Here is a 17,293-nt window from a genome sequence, read left to right on the forward strand (position 1 = left end):
ATCTAATAACAAAAACAACAACAACAAAAGACAAACAGAGGCATGTACTACGAAGCAGGATTTGCAGTTATTAAGATAACTTCAGGTTTAACTGGATGTTTTCAAAGCTGGTTCACTTCTTTATTGGGATACATGGCCATGGTAACCAATATAGCAACCCAAACCTTCTCCAGAGCAGGTTAGGTTGGAGATAACAGATTACAACATATGAAAGCACCACCAAATGATCAATCAATTCTCTTTGAAAATGGCATCACTATTCGTAGAAGATCCCCTGGAGCTCGATGCTCAGACACCTTTTCAGTTTCCCTGATTTTTATGTTAGCCATGGATTTCATTTCTTTGTTTTAGTAAACAATATCATCCTACAACATAGACTGATAAAAGCACTGAAGTCTTATACTTGTGCTTATAAGATATGGAACTAAGCCTACCTACTGCTTCAAATTCCGTTTTTATTTCTTGTTTTCAGTCCGTTTAACCCCTTCAGGGCTGCAGTTGAGAGGATAAGGCTAAAAAAGACACCATGAACACCATAAGAATACATCTCAGCAACACAATCATTTAATGGAACACACACACACAATTATAGTCAGATGTACTCTAGCCCTAATGGTAGGGCAGTGATATTATCAGCCTTTTATCTTACACAATCACACAATCTGTGGTTTATATATTTTTTATTTATTTATATATTTTGCCAGCTGTCCTTTCTGCACGTGGCAGCTGTGCTGCTTTTAGCCTGGATTATGTGTTAAAGTTCTTTATATAGTTTGCTCTTCATTTATGTAATACACTGTAAAATATACCACTCTACTGCATGTCCATGTTTGTGATTGGTCATAATCTGCAAACCCCGCCCCTTTTATGTGAGCGTGCTCATAGTTTTATTGGGAAAAACTGAGTTGATTTTGGGAGTTGTTAACCAGCTTTATGTGACCGCTTAATGTAATCAAGTTTGTTAGGTTTAGTTAAGCCAGATAACGGAAAGATATCCTGAACATGTTAAACCTGCTCTGTAGTACAGGCTTCTGGTCCCCACAAATGTAATTTATGTCAACATAATACTTCATAGGCTTCCTGTTTGCCTTGAATTTAAACATGAATAAGATCTATTTTTAGAGTAGTTATCCAATCCCTGCACATTAAGAGTGGAATTTCTTATTTATTGTATCTTTTTTTATGTGATGTCAAATCAAGCTTTTTTTCATGTCACATATTTTACATGGTGTAAAATGCCAAACCTCTCTTAAATCACAAATCTGAGTACAGCAACCTTGACATTAACGCTCCCGTTAAATCTATTTCCAGGCTGCTTCAGCGCATTCAGAGCAGCGAGTCCTTCTCCAACCGCAACGGCAGCAGCAGCGGCGTGAGCAGCGGCAGCGGCAGCAGCGGCGGCGGGGTGTGCAACGCCGACACCCAGGGCCTGGTGCCCCGGATCACCCAGCTGCTGGACAAGCTGCACTCCACCCGACAGCACCTCCACCAGGCCTGGCACGTCCGCAAGCTCCAGCTGGATCAGTGCTTCCAGCTCCGCCTGTTCGAACAGGACGCAGAGAAGGTCGGTGGACGGTGGGAAACTGGGGTGGCGTACAGTGCGAGGGCAGTGATGTAGTGGTAATCTATACACACGGCTGGTGAGCACTGTAGGGCAGACAGCTGCCAATATGTACAAAAACCTAATTAGACCCATTGAAAGGCATTGATTGATGCTGTTTGTGGAAACTTCATGAACTGCTATCTTTTTTATTTTAGCCCTTAAATGGTGCCTTAAACTTTATTTCACGCATAAAATGGGACATAAAAACTAAGCAGCTACATCCCCAGGATAAGAGGCAGGAAGATTGAGGGTAGCTGCTGCAGGTACTCGGCCACCTCCTCCGACTGCCACCCAGACAGCTCAGGTGAAGACAGCTGCGGCACAAAATAGAGGAGAGAAATTCAGAGATCCATGTTTGAGTGAGTGGAAGAAAATGGCAGGTTGCAGCAACAGAGAGAGCTGCAGTCTTGGATACACTGCAGTAGTAGGATCTTGTTGCTAGGACACCATAGGCCAGGAGTTGTTCCCTAGGAGAGCCTGAGAGGATACTCTTAATAGAGGCAGTCCATTTCTCTGTATTCTGGCCTGGAAAGATGACAACTGTGTGAACACTGCGGCAGCGCACAAACACTCAGGTTTACCCACACGGATACGTCCCAGCTGTTTGTTAGGACCTGCTCCTGCAATGATCTGTAAAAGTTAGCGTGAGCCTGTACCTTGTGTTTTTGTGTATGTTTTCATTTGGCTGGCTAACATTTTCATTTTTTGGGGTTGTTTTTTGTCCTGTGTCTGTTCTGACATGCTCGTGCCTCAGATGTTTGACTGGATCATGCACAACAAGGGTTTGTTCCTGGCAGGCTACACAGAGATTGGCAACAACCACCCCCACGCCGTAGAGCTGCAAACCCAGCACAACCACTTCGCTATGAACTGCATGGTAAGACACGCGCGCACACACACGCGCGCGCACACACACACACACACACACACACACACACACACACACACACACACACACACACACACACACACACACACACACACACACACACACACACACACACACACACACACACACACACTGGTTCCCAGCAAGGGGTAATGTTTTTTCCGCCCACTTGGACTTGAGTCCATGCCCTGCAACGATAATCATATGGTTATTGCACTGAGCGTCAACCTCTAGCGCTGTGTTTTAGTGTTTGTTTTGAGCAGCCTGAGCTTCTCTGCACATTTTCTGCGTGTTTGTAGCAACACAACCAGGTATTAAGTAATCCTATTCTCTATCCACAGGCAGCCTTACATAACTATTATGAAACTGTTGAGAGGAGGGATCAATCTCGTCGCTCGAGATGCTGCTCATGGATGAGAAACAGTAGCTGTGGTTACATGCACATATTCTCTTCATTATAGTTTAAGATTTTGGTCAATTGTTTGCATATGATGGGATTTATTTACATCTGCAGATGCATTTAATCGGAAAAGCTGAGTGACTTGCAGAAAAGTGTCTGTAAAGACCCGCCCCACTCTGCCTCTGATTGGCTAGTAGTCGTTGCCTTTGTTGTTAGATATGCGAGATGGTTGGTGCACATTTATACAGAAGTGGACGTAGTCTGCAGGTCTGAAAAGTGAAGCCAATGATGTTGAAGTGCCTTAAAGTGCAAAACCACTGACGGTCACTAGGAGCTGGCTCCCAAAAAAAACCAATAGCTCCATAGACTCCCATTCAAAAAACATCAGCTTCTCTAATGAAATACAAAGTCAATAAAAAAAATTCTGCAAGTCATTATAGTGTCAGTAGCTGATCATTGTTCTGGTGGTTCGTCTGAAAATGATTCCATAATTAATTAGATATTAGGTCTCGAAGAGAGATATATTGGGTAGCATGTCTGTTTAGATTGACAGGCCTGGGTTGCAGGTAAAGGTGGGCGGGGCAAAGTGTCCTCTGGTACTCGCAAGATCCGCCCCTTGCTCCTCCCCAGTTTGTCCAAATATGACTCCAAAATACCAAGATGGCTGCAGTCAAAATGCCAAACTTGAGGCTTCAAAACGGCAGTTCACAAACCATTAGGTGACATCACGGCGGGTTGACGGTTGAGTTGGGGGTTAAGAATATCAAGATCAGAGCCAATCAGAGGCAAAATAGGGGCTGGTTTTCACAGAAGGTACGTGGGGGGGAAAATGAAGCAACAGCTTGTTAGGTGTTCAATATTGTTCAGATCTTTAAGAGGTTATATAAAAAAAAAAAAACTCTCAGCTGTGTTTCAGTTCAGCATGATAGCTGGCAGTTTTGGAAGTGAAGGGAGAAAAGTACGTCTTCACGAGTTTATGTCAAGACAGAGAAAAAACATGCAGCCAGGACGTAATCAGTTTCATCGTTTACATGGTACAGTTTTTCTTTTGATAGTTTTATAAAATGGTTTAAATGACCCTCCAGCACCCAGTTAATATTTTGTTCAGTTTGGGCCTGTTTATTCTGATGGAGGTGTTAATATGGAGCATTTCATTCTGTTGGGGCTTTTAAACTGATTTATATAAACATGGCTAATGGCAACAGACTGATAACCTTCACCTCACTCTCCTCTTTTACTTAAATCTTCAGGCGCCATTTTCTTTGAGCCTTTGTCTAATTTTTATTTCCCCACATTCTTCTTTTGGATTTCATTCTCACACAATTTACCAACAACCCCTCTCTGTGTCCCAGAATGTTTACGTGAACATCAACCGAATCATGTCGGTGGGAAACCGGCTGCTGGAGTCGGGTCACTACGCCTCACAGCAGATCAAGCAGATCTCAGGCCAGTTGGAACAGGAGTGGAAGGCGTTTGCTGCCGCGCTGGATGAACGCAGTACGCTGTTGGAGATGTCGGCCAGCTTCCACCAGAAATGTGACCAGGTGAGTCAAACTAATAATTCCTGTAAGTTTATGGCTGTTGGATTCAGGAGAACTCAGGTTAATTTGCGGTTGGAACCAGCTGAGGTGTTGACCTCAGTTTCCCTAATGGACGCAAATGAACACACATGCACACACTCTCTGTGGGTTGTAAAATACCCATTGGACTTCATTAAATCTATAAAGCCCAACATATGCATTTCATTAACATTATTTACATAAAGATATGGAGAAGGTAAGTGTAGTATTTATTATCTGTTGTTATTTCTATCTGTGTTCATTAGTGGAATGATTCATGGCCTGAAAGAAGGCACACGAGCCGAATCCCAACATGGGTGGACTTTTCCGACCTGGAATATTGCCGTCATCAGAGCAGCCTTTCATGTTGAAATAGAAGCAGGCTTTTTTTTATCCCAGAGGTTTCACCCCAACCTTTTTTTCCCCCCTCCACACATACAGAGAAGCTTTTTTTTATTTTTTTATTTCTTTGTTCTGCTTTGATTACTTTCTGAATATTTCTTGGAGGCCAGTTATTCCGTTTTTTTGCTCTCCATTCCTCTCAAAGGGGGTGCAACACGTCCTAGGAAGTCACCACAGGCCTGTGAACAGCTCAGAAACAGTCTGAAGAGTGCTCATAACCATAAGCAAAGACATTTCTGCATGTTTAAGTCCAGTGATGGTCAGGAAAAGGCCCCCCGGGCGATTCCTTGTATGTGCTCTTGTAATATGTCTGACTGAAAATGTGACTCCTGGGAGCCGCACAGAGATGTACAAAGCACCGCTGTCTCACCCCACGCCTCATGTGAAATGTGTGCTCCTTCCCCTGCAGTACATGAGTAATGTGGACTCGTGGTGTAAAGCATGCGGCGAGGTGGATCTGCCCTCCGAGCTGCAGGACCTCGAGGACGCCATCCACCATCATCAAGGCCTGTACGAACACATCACTGCTGCCTACTCCGAGGTAACTTAGACTCAGATTTATTTATTAATCCCACAGTGGGGAAATGTTGTAACAGCACGCATAAGACTCAAATAGACATGTGTGTAATTCACTTACAGTACCGTGGCAACTTAAGATTTTTTAATTATTTTCTGAAAAATGCCCCCTAATGGTAGCATCACATTTCAAAATAAAACCTTTTTCCAGCCACCCTCTAACACAGCTGTGTGCTACAAATTTCATTTAACACTAAATTAAAACTTCACACTGACAATTTATTAAGCAATTACTGCTGTACACTGAAAAGAATAACTTCCTATTGTGTGTCACTGATTCCTCTTCTGCTGCACATCATTTCTCTTTTTAGGTTTGTAAATATGACATAAAAGTGTGGGTTTTTCCAGGCATACAGTTTGCTCGCTGTTGCTGTTTGGATGATGTTTATATTTCTAGTTTGAGTCAGATATGATGCATATTTATGTGTCTATTCATCACTGTCATAAATGATAATAAAATAACATGGTGGCTGATTTTCTTTCTTCAGGTGAGCCAAGATGGTAAAGCTCTGCTGGACAAGCTGCAGCGACCTTTGACCCCAGGCAGTGCTGATTCACTCACAGCGTCAGCAAACTACTCCAAGGCGGTGCACCACGTCCTGGACATCATCCACGAGGTGCTGCATCACCAGAGACAGCTAGAGAACATCTGGCAGCACCGCAAAGTGCGGCTGCACCAGCGCCTTCAGCTCTGCGTCTTTCAACAGGACGTCCAACAGGTACACATTTACAGTTAACTCTGTTTTTGTTCACATGATTTGCTTTAACACTTTGTAGTCTCAGGACTAAATGTAATTGCCAGGTTTTTCAGGTATAACATAAGAGAGTCGGAGAGTAATTTGAAAGTACCGGGTTAGCCTACTGGAAAGAAGGACGCTTAATAGAGGGTCGGATCACAGCTTTGTCATGTGTCCTATCGAGACGTCCTTGAGCAGGCTGCTGGAACTTTGAGTGTTCACTCATCACACGCTGCAGCTGATTGGAACATCAGCTCTCAGCAGAATAAAGGCTTGAAAACAAGAACATCGAGCGTGCCGTAATCAAACGGTCCAGTATGCACACTGTCCAAAAAATATCATGGGCATTCCTGGGCTTGTTGACATGGCAACTGTTGCTATGGCAACTGAAGTGGGGCATATGTCTGTGCAGATGCTGTTCATCTGTTCATGCCATGAAGGACAAAGTGCAGGGAGGGGAGTGCGTGGAGAAAGGCTCAGTGCAACGCCTCGCAGTGTTCTTCCTTCGCTCAAACACAGTTTTAATTATCATCCACACTCTCAGCACTGCTACCGCCTCAGAGCGCCCCCTGGTGGTCCCCTGCTTCCCGTGGTCTGTCTGACTTGGTGTGTCTATGGTGTCTCTTCGCAGGTTTTGGACTGGATAGAAAACCATGGTGAGGCCTTCCTCAGCAAACACACAGGTGTGGGAAAGTCCCTGCATCGAGCCCGAGCTCTACAGAAACGCCACGAAGACTTTGAGGAAGTGGCACAGGTAGCTCGCTTCCTCTCTATAATCTATGACTGTTTAAAGGGATGTTAAAATAGCAGACCCTGTGCGGTGGGAATTCTTTTAATCACAGCTGGAACATCTGCAGTGAGGTGGTGTTTTTCTTATTGCATTTATTGACGAGTCATTTCATTTTTAAACTGAGACAAGAGAAAGAAAATCAGCACACTCCTCTAAGAAATGAGCAGGAACTTGGGGTTCGCTAATGTTAGCTAAAATAATCAGCTGAAATTTATCAGCTCAAGTTTGGTAATGTAAGATAGATATTGCTGTTTAACAAACTTAATGAGTAGGGCTTTTACAATACACAATTGACATTAATGATTTAACATCCAAATTTGGTTTATTTTATGGCAGTATTGTATTAAAAGTCATAATAGTAGTAGTAAAGCCATAATTTAATGATACTCCTTATGAAGAAGAGGGGTCAGTTATTGGCATTGAACATTTAAATAAGAATGACTTTTTGGTTTGTTGTTTAAGCTTTGTTAACAAACTGAACAGGGCAGATATGACATAAATAACAATTTATTATTACTGGAATATACAAAGAAATAACTGATAATGACAGGTACCAATAATCCAAATACACAATGTACTGTGGTGGAGCTAGTTCTACACTCATGTGCCATTAAAAAGCAGATGAGGAGGGCGCAATCAGATGATGTCATTAAAAGAGTCAAACCTCAAAAGGTGGAAAATGACGTGGAAATATTGATGGAAATCTGACGTTTCTTATCCACTTCGACCAGCTTCACCACTATCAATAATATTAACAGATTATTATCAGTAATAATAAACCTATAATGGGATACATAATCCTATAAAACTAACAGGTAATTTAATTGCAGGACTTTTGATTGTAATGGAGTGTTTTCATATTGCAGGAATGCTCCTTAAATTCTCACCCCTAAGTAATAAAATCAGAATACTTCCTCCATCTCATCTAAAAATCTGCACAAGTGTTGAATCTTCCATCAGCTCTAATCAACTTTAACCAGAAAACAGTCATATCAACCTTTTGCCATGCCACTTTATTATAGCCATTTGTTTCTGTTTGTTTCTGCATCTTTCCCTTCCTCTTTCTCTCACCTTCACCCACTCTCTGTCTCCGTTTCCCTCCTCTACCGAGCAGCTCTGCTCTCTCTGACTCCATCAGTGCAAATGTCTTATCCACATCCTGTTTCTCACTTTTGTCCCTCTTCCTCTCTCTGCTCGTCTTCAAAATACGTTCTGCCCGCTTCACATTGTCTTCTCGAGCTAATCCGTCTGCCTCTCTGCTCGTTTCTCTCCGGCCTCGCGACGCAGAATACGTACACCAATGCAGACAAGCTGCTGGAGGCGGCCGAGCAGCTGGCCCAGACGGGCGAGTGCGACCCAGAGGAGATCTACCAGGCCGCCCACCAGCTCGAAGACAGAATCCAAGACTTTGTTCGCCGCGTGGAGCAGCGCAAAGTCCTGCTGGACATGTCTGTCGCTTTCCACACGCACGTCAAAGAGGTGGGCAGGCTGGGTGACGTAATGCTGAAGTGGATGGTGGGCTGTGTGGATGAGAGCTTTCACAGAGCTCTCTGAGCAAGAGGGAGATAATTAGCAGATGAAATGCGTATATTTTGTTTTTAATCAAATTAGGGTGATGATATACATTTTTCCAACTGAGGATTTTCGTCCAGTCTGCACTCTTTACCAGAGAATAGTTCACGGTCAGGTTTTTTAGTTTGCCATTAAGTTGTAGGTGAGGGACTCAAACTTCATAACTGTCCTCTGAAAGTGTTGATGATCAGCTTTTGTACACTGCTGTGTGCTCACTGTGTGTTTGTGGGGCCAAAGCGGTCCAGCAGTCCAGTGTGAGCTTTACACTGACCGACATGTATGAAGTTTTTGAATATTAATAGAGTGAGACTTCACACAAGCAGAACACTCTGTGATGTAACTCCACGGAACAAAGCTGACACCTCTCCTCCTCCTGTAGCTATGGACGTGGCTGGAGGAGCTCCAGAAGGAGCTGCTGGACGACGTGTACGCCGAGTCGGTGGAGGCTGTCCAGGATCTCATCAAGCGCTTCGGCCAGCAACAGCAAACCACGCTGCAGGTCACCGTCAACGTCATCAAGGAGGGAGAGGACCTCATCCAGCAGCTCAGGTAGAAGCTGAACTGAAACCAAAGTAGACAATGTGGCCGTTACTTAATTTAAACTTGTAATGAAGCTCCACAGGTTCAGCTACACTGCGTAGTTGAGCTCATTTAACAGCAGTAAATCATCAAAAACCTACAAATTGGTCGACCTGGAAAAAAAAACAACTTTAAAAATTATCTGAAACCAGAGCAAATTTCACTTCTAATGTGCATCTGAAGGCAAAACTAGTATCATTTAAACTAATAAACAGACCCCAAACAATCATCCAAATGACTTTATTTACTATATATCCTGCTCAAAAACGGATGCAAGAACCCTTTCAGCCAAATACTGGAATTGAGATGTGAAGAAAGAAAGTACGAACCAGTTTTATGTGTGCTTACATAATGCTCTTCTTCCCATCTTTCTCTTGAGTGGATCTCTGGCAGGCTGATTCAGACGGGGACAGATTTAGAATTAGGACCTGTATAAATGTGTAAACAGTCAATATACGTGATGAAAGAGTGCATGTGTGTAATTTTGCAGACGTTAATGAGGTGCAGGAGAACCAAAAACAACGCTGAGAGGAAGGGAGAGGTGGATGAAGTTGACCCTCATTCTCCTGCTTTATTTGTATGCAGAGGATGTTCCAGTCCCTCTTCCTTCTCCCTCTTCTTCCACCCCCTTTTTTCCTTTCTCTTTTTTTTTTTTTTTTTTTTTTTTTGCTCGTCCTCATCCTCTCCATCGTTCTCTCCCTGGTGTATTGGCTCCACAGTGGATTCTTACATAAGACTGCTTTTCTAAACGCGTTTAGCTGTGTGGCGGTCTCCCGGGAGGCAGCTGTAACTCCACACAGACCTTCTGCCTGTGTGTGTGTGTGTGTGTGTGTGTGTGTGTGTGTGTGTGTGTGTGTGTGTGTGTGTGTGTGTGTGTGTGTGTGTGTGTGTGTGTGTGTGTGTGTGTGTGTGTGTGTGTGTGTGGAGCCAATCAGAGCCCACCTGACCTCCACTGTGTTCGCTTTCTCACAATTAGCCTCTCGTAAAGTTGCTGGTGTTGCTGCTTCATGCCTGTGTGTCGCTCACACTGATGAATCAGAAACTGTTGGCAGTTTCACACATGTTTTTTAACTGTCAAGACCGTGCTGTCAGTCAGATCTGTGTTTATTTTCTATGTGAAGCGCCTGTTTTGTCCAATCAGATTGTTGAAGGAAATCTTTGCTGTCAGGAATGATGCTGGTGCGCCTGTGTGATTACATTCCTCAGTTGGCATCATTTTTTTGTTTACTTATTCATTTAATTACCTGTTGCAGTGAGTGCAACATGATCATTGTGTTGTATAATATGTTTTGTATTTTTATGTGCCCTGCAGCTCTGTTTAAACATTTAGAATCACTCTAGTTTGAGTGCTAACTTGTGTCTCACATGGTTTGTCCTTAAAAACACTTGTCACAGGAAAATGTAAAGACTGCGTGTTGTCCTAAATGCAGTTTTTATACACATTTATGGTACCTCACTGTATGAGGAGTTTGGCTTGGTTGACTTAAAGTTTAGTTGTTGTTTTTTTCTTTTGGGACAAAATATGAGGCTCTAATGTGTACATTTTTTATTAATTAAATCCATTTAAGACAGTATGGTAAACGGTGTGTGGGACTTGAGTCAAAGACTGGATTTATTTTCTCCATGAAAGTTAAAAGCAAAAATATGAAACAATGAAGCAGGTTAAAAATAATTTAATGTAAAGGCAGTCTATAGAATTAAGTCTCCATAAATGTTTGTTAAAGCTGATGTCATGTGTTTGCTTTCTTCAGCAGATCATCACCATTTAACTCCACTGAACATTAACCCCATTTGAATCTACTGATTTTCCTCTGCAGGCTGTGCTGTGCAGTTTTTAGAGCAGCTCAGTTCGCTCACCCGACACTATCTCGCCCGACACTATCTTTATAGCTGTTTTTTGGTGTTTTTTTTAAGCACACAGCACTGCATCTCCTGACTTATTGCTTAATCGTGTGTTTGCGTTTTAGGGACTCGGCCATCTCCAGCAACAAGACGCCCCACAACAGCTCCATCAACCACATCGAGAGCGTCCTCCAACAGCTGGACGAGGCCCAGGCACAGATGGAGGAGCTCTTCCAGGAGAGGAAGATCAAACTGGAGCTCTTCCTGCAGCTCCGTATCTTCGAGAGGGACGCCATCGACGTGAGTCAGCGTAGAAGTGTGTGGGTGTGTTTGCTGTGTGCACACAGTGAGCGTGTGTTTGAGTGTAAGAAAGTGTCACTGACGATCTTATGTCTGATGAATTAAAGGCCCCCAAAAAATATTCCATTTACAATAAAAGGAAAAGTAGCTTGAAGACTGGGCATCTTCAGAGTGTAATAAAAACACCATAAATTTCATCCCCCCGGTGAAGCTTGAGGACTTCTCAGTGACATCACTTCAGGTAGTATTTGAATTTTGAAAACATACCATCCTTCCTCAGATCATCTCCGACCTGGAGTCATGGAACGAGGAGCTGACGGGGCAGATGAATGACTTTGACACGGAGGACCTGACGCTGGCTGAGCAGAGGCTGCAGCACCACGCCGACAAGGCGCTGACCATGAACAACCTCACCTTCGATGTCATCCACCAGGGACAGGAGCTGCTGCAGTATGTCAACGAGGTCCAGGCCTCCGGTGAGTTTCACTCCTCAGACTGCATCCCACCCCAAGAATAACAAATAATGTAGCTGCATCTTTAATTAGCTTTTCTAAATTGGATATCATCACGTTTTGTTTCACATTTTCTTCATGTGGTTATCTGCTCTCCCATCGGCCTTGAGGGCTGTGAATTAACAGTGGAGAGATGTTTGACAGTCGCCTGGTAACTCCCCACATCAGACTGGAGTCATCCTCCACCTGAGGGTTAAAACAGGATACAGCTCCTGTTTGCTCCTGCTCAGTGCTGCTGCTGCACGGCTTTCTGTGTTGGCTACATTAATATTGATACAGTGTAGGTGTCGCGGGTCAGATTCAGTCAGTGTTTGTGATAAGAGGCACCCACTCACCAACCATAATAACTCACCTGTGATCTCACATGCTAATAGGTGCTTTGTGAAACAAGCACAAGGAATGGTTACATCATGCCGCGTGTATCCAGCACCGAGCTGGTATTAACATGCAGATATACACCACGTACGAAGTTAAGACAAATGTGATGATAATTAAAAGAATTTAAACTCCCTGCAGGCAGTGATACAGGTCTACTGTAACCATTCAGGACTAATGTGGTGGTGTGTCCTCCCTCCAGGTGTGGAGCTGCTGTGTGATCGGGATGTTGACATGGCCACGCGGGTTCAGGACCTGCTGGAGTTCCTCCATGAAAAGCAGCAGGAGCTCGACTTGGCGGCCGAGCAGCACCGCCGCCACCTGGAGCAGTGTGTCCAGCTGAGACACCTGCAGGCTGAAGTCAAGCAGGTGAGGACAGACGTGCCAAAATATCTGCAGCTTTAATTATTTTACCCAGAAATGAACGTGTTTTCGAGCCCTCTGTTTAACACACTTAATAAACACACTGATGGCCTATGTCCAACAGCACTAGTGAAAAATAAACACTTCTGTGTGGTGTTCAAGGACAGCTGCAGCTTCCTCAGACGTCTTAATTTAAAAATGCTTTATGTCAGTGACAGTTGGTGTCCATTGTTTCCCACTTATATTTTGGTCAGTTTTGAGTGCATCATCCTGGTAAACACTGCATGTTTCTGTACTTGACAGTGTGAACCCACTTCTGCACTCAAAATAGTGAGTGTGAGTGCACAAGTAGGCCATTTGGATCACAGCAATGGTCCGTAGATGCAGCAGAGAGCCCTCTGCAGGCTGAGATTATGCAGCTATAGTATACCAGTATATCGTATTAGTCTTGGGTTGGTGACAGTTGATTCCTACTTTCTTCTTTTTTTTTTTTTTCAGGTTCTGGGTTGGATTCGTAACGGCGAGTCGATGCTGAACGCCGGTCTGATAACAGCCAGCTCCCTGCAGGAAGCTGAACAGCTGCAGAGAGAACATGAACAGTTTCAGCATGCCATTGAGGTGACATGATGTTTAATTATCCCATCATCCCTTTATGTCTGAAGCCAGATTTCACTTTGTTAATGGCTCATTATTTTGGTAATTTACCCCCCCCCCCCTTCTCTCTGCAGAAAACCCACCAGAGTGCCCTGCAGGTTCAGCAAAAGGCCGAAGCTCTGCTCCAGGCCAACCACTACGACATGGACCTGATCAGAGACTGTGCAGAGAGCGTGGCCTCCCACTGGCAGCAGCTCATGCTCAAGATGGAGGACAGACTAAAGCTGGTCAACGCCTCTGTGGCCTTCTACAAGACCTCTGAACAGGTAAAAGATTCGGTTTGATTGTTTCCCAGATATTCCACTGAAACACAGCTCGGTGTGACTGACCGAATGTTTCTCTGTGCAGGTGTGCAGTGTGTTGGAGAGCCTGGAGCAGGAGTACAAGAGAGAGGAGGACTGGTGCGGAGGAGCTGATAAACTTGGACCCAACTGTGAAACAGACCACGTCATGCCCATGATCAGTAAACACCTGGAGCAGAAGGAGGCCTTCCTCAAGGTAACACACACACACACACACACACACACACACACACACACACACACACACACACACACACACACACACACACACACACAAAATCAAATCAAAAGAAAAGGTTTAAATTCCTAGTCTAATCTCTGTGTGTGTGTGTGTGTGTGTGTGTGTGTGTGTGTGTGTGTGTGTGTGTGTGTGTGTGTGTGTGTGTGTGTGTGTGTGTGTGTGTGTGAATCAGGCGTGCACTCTGGCCAGAAGAAACGCCGACGTCTTCCTCAAGTACATGCACAGGAACAGTGTGAACATGCCCGGGATGCTGAGCCACGTCAAAGCACCGGAGCAGCAGGTTAAAAGTGAGTGTCAGAAAATACAGTGAATGTATTGAATTGTCTTGGCTGTAAAATATGAAGCCTGTGACTGAGAGTATTTGAGAGTAAGTAAATGGTTAAAAAAAAAAAAAAAACAACCTCTCAGTGATGGGAAATGGTCTAAAACTCCAGCTTTTGACATTTAAAGTGATTGTAGCGCAAATACAAAGTTGATGAAGGTGATCTGGTGGGCGAGTGGTTCCCACGTGGATGTAAATGCCATCAGCAGTGAGTCCCCGGTTTGATTCCCGGCCGGCCAGACCTTTCATCCCTCTGTCCTCTTTACCAGTATATCCTGTTTATCTCTTCTGCTCCGATCCAATAAAGACAAAATGCCAGAAAAGCTACGACAGTATGGAAACTAATATCGAGTTTCAGTTTCATGTTTCATGACAGGTGGTTGGAAGGGCTATGGGAGTACAGCAGACAGAAAGGATGAGAAACACAGACCCAGAAAACACAGGAGCCTTCATTTTACTTTTGTAGAGTTGTAGTGAAATGTCTAGTATTGCTGCATATGATATCTCAAAACCAGTCGCTGTAAATGGTGGTAAACAGGCTCAGAGCCTGGTACTTTTTGTTCTTTCATGTTCGTGGTCAAATAAATAAGGGAGTTATAATGTTTCTGAAGAGGCTACAAAACTCACACAACTTTATGAGCAATACAGAATAAATAAGCTTTAACATATTCAAGTAAATTGCAAGTTATTGATTACAGTGATAAGAGGACTTACACTCTCGCGACATGTTCAAAGACATGTTATGTATTACCAGTGTGCAGCGTTGATCCAATCCTTTGGGTAAAGTTGGGTGTGTTTGTGTTTCTGTTGTGTTCAGACATCCTCAACGAGCTGCTGCAGAGGGAGAACCGCGTCCTCCACTTCTGGACCATGAGGAAACGACGGCTGGATCAGTGTCAGCAGTACGTGGTGTTTGAACGCAGCGCCAAACAGGTAAAAACATGAGTGTAGCTGAAGTAACATAGACACACACACACACACACACACACACACACACACACACACACACACACACACACACACACACACACACACACACACACACACACACACACACACGTATACACCCTCTGTTGTCATGTGATGTGACAATATGTGCATCCTCTGTGTATATTAAGGCTCTGGAATGGATTCATGACACCGGGGAGTTTTACCTGTCCACACACACGTCCACCGGCTCCAGCATCCATCACACACAGGAGCTTCTGAAGGAGCACGAGGACTTCCACATCACAGCTAAGGTTGGACTCTGAAACACACCCAATAACATAAGTTAGTGTCTGCGAGCAGGTGTATGAACTCACTCTGCTCCTTCTGCGTAGCAAACCAAGGAGCGCGTGAAGCTGCTGATCCAGCTGGCCGACGGCTTCTGCGAGAAAGGCCACAGTCACGCGGGGGAGATTAAGAAATGGGTGACGGCGGTGGACAAGCGCTACCGAGACTTCTCGCTGCGCATGGACAAGTACCGCTGCAGCCTGGAGAAAGCTCTGGGCATCTGCTCGGACTCTAACAAGGCGGTGAGTGCTTGTGTGCTTTAGGAGGGAAAATCTGCTAATTCACACTCTCACTTTTGGTCTCTAATCTTTTGCTTTGCCTCTTTCTGACAGAGTAAAGATCTCCAGTTGGACATCATCCCAGCTGCGGCTCCAGGGTCAGAGGTCAAGCTGAGGGACGCTGCAGCCCACGAGCTAAATGAGGAGAAACGCAAGTCGGCGCGCAGAAAGGAGTACGTCACCACTTCCTGTTTACATCACAGAAAACAGAATTTATTAAAAACATTTTGGAGATGAAGAACAGTATTTTCAGAATATCTAAACAGTTACAGAAATTCTATTTCAGAGTAATCTGGCAAATTAAAGTGCTCTCAGCTGTACCTAATGAAATTGTTTAGCAGCTAATAGCTCCACTTCTCAACAGTCTGTGCTGTTCCTACAAACTGAGCAAATAGCAGCAAGTCAGCACTTTAGACTTTTTTTTTTCCTTCTCCTGTTGGAAAAGTGTTTTATTGCCTCAAAGCACAAGTAATTCGATTATTGGCCCGGAGCGCAAAATACGCAGCAGAGAAGCCTCATGGTTACTAAGACGGTCTGCTATAAGAAGGTCACCTGTCAGTGTGCTTGTCAGCTGCAGTGTGTAACACTGAACCCCAACCTGCTCGATGGTTGTAAGTTAACGTACGTAATGATTTAAACTTCATGCTCCACACATCAGCCTAGTTTCTGCTGCGCCAGCACAAGAAGTGCAAACACAACAGTTGAGTTTCACCATAGAACAGATGACTACATGCAGTACGCAGGAAAAAGGAGACTGCGTCATTTTATGAGCGGCACAAATCATGAGAATGATTTCAGCCATTCGTGGCTGCTTTATGAGCACGTTTTATGGCCCGTAACTCTTTCATTATTCATTAGCGTAAATGGACGAAACGGACGGGCTGAAAGGAACGTACTGGCATTCATCATGGTGTGAATGAGGACAGTATGACAATCGCTAATTTGTGTGTGTGCTTTTGTGTGTGTCCAGGTTCATCATGGCAGAGCTGATTCAGACAGAGAAAGCCTACGTGCGAGACCTGCGGGAGTGTATGGATGTAAGTTCAGCTCCACAGCCCACCACTGTTAACCTGCTGCAGTTGTGCAACAGCTTTTCACACAAAATCTGGATCAGAATCATGTTAATTTTTTTTTTTTTTTTTTTTTTTTCTTCCCCTCCTTGCAGACCTACCTGTGGGAGATGACTAGTGGAGTTGAGGAGATTCCTCCAGGAATCATCAACAAGGAGCACATCATCTTTGGGAACATGCAGGACCTTTATGAATTCCACCACAAGTGAGAAACACATCCTCCAACTTAATGTCTCTGATTTATGTAAAATCACATTTAAAGAAATTCAGACTCTATCTCATTCAAAATAAATACTAACAAGTTGAGTATGTTTGGCAGTTGCTGATACTACAATACTGTTAATTTTATAAATCTAATGTTTTTGCCGTTTCCTCCATTTGAATCTTTCATTGTTTGTTTTTTCAGCATCTTTCTCAAGGAGTTGGAGAAATACGAGCAGCTACCAGAGGATGTTGGCCACTGCTTCGTCACCTGGGTAGGTATTTTCTACTGTATTAATGGACATTTAAATGTTTCCATTGTGCCTTTTACATATTATTTGAACGTCTGTTACATTACCAGACGATTATTATCGCACAATTCTGATTAAGCCTATCACCACCAGGTAAATCTCTTTGTATTTTACAGTATTAAAGTTTTTAAATCTGGTGT

At 43.9% G+C, this 17,293-nt stretch overlaps 1 protein-coding gene across 7 annotated transcripts in view; it reads left to right on the forward strand.

Annotated features, from left to right (window-relative positions):
- Positions 1–17,293, forward strand: part of trioa (trio Rho guanine nucleotide exchange factor a) — an 83,719-nt gene that overhangs the window by 44,284 nt on the left and 22,142 nt on the right. For all 7 annotated transcript variants that reach the window (XM_069703442.1, XM_069703443.1, XM_069703447.1 and 4 more), the window contains 22 exons: positions 1,312–1,564; positions 2,358–2,480; positions 4,245–4,436; positions 5,263–5,394; positions 5,918–6,148; positions 6,798–6,920; positions 8,244–8,435; positions 8,908–9,077; positions 11,075–11,249; positions 11,530–11,725; positions 12,339–12,505; positions 12,998–13,117; positions 13,228–13,419; positions 13,502–13,651; positions 13,869–13,983; positions 14,836–14,951; positions 15,137–15,259; positions 15,341–15,535; positions 15,626–15,744; positions 16,542–16,608; positions 16,737–16,846; positions 17,048–17,117. In XM_069703442.1, coding sequence (XP_069559543.1) covers positions 1,312–1,564; positions 2,358–2,480; positions 4,245–4,436; positions 5,263–5,394; positions 5,918–6,148; positions 6,798–6,920; positions 8,244–8,435; positions 8,908–9,077; positions 11,075–11,249; positions 11,530–11,725; positions 12,339–12,505; positions 12,998–13,117; positions 13,228–13,419; positions 13,502–13,651; positions 13,869–13,983; positions 14,836–14,951; positions 15,137–15,259; positions 15,341–15,535; positions 15,626–15,744; positions 16,542–16,608; positions 16,737–16,846; positions 17,048–17,117 — 3,331 coding nt within the window. The remainder of the gene's footprint in view (positions 1–1,311; positions 1,565–2,357; positions 2,481–4,244; positions 4,437–5,262; positions 5,395–5,917; positions 6,149–6,797; positions 6,921–8,243; positions 8,436–8,907; positions 9,078–11,074; positions 11,250–11,529; positions 11,726–12,338; positions 12,506–12,997; positions 13,118–13,227; positions 13,420–13,501; positions 13,652–13,868; positions 13,984–14,835; positions 14,952–15,136; positions 15,260–15,340; positions 15,536–15,625; positions 15,745–16,541; positions 16,609–16,736; positions 16,847–17,047; positions 17,118–17,293) is intronic.

The sequence above is a fragment of the Brachyistius frenatus genome, unplaced genomic scaffold (assembly GCF_029030835.1).
Source record: "Brachyistius frenatus isolate BFR_SWC_R1_liver_20210118 unplaced genomic scaffold, ASM2903083v1 Contig_46, whole genome shotgun sequence".
Lineage (NCBI taxonomy): Eukaryota > Metazoa > Chordata > Actinopteri > Embiotocidae > Brachyistius > Brachyistius frenatus.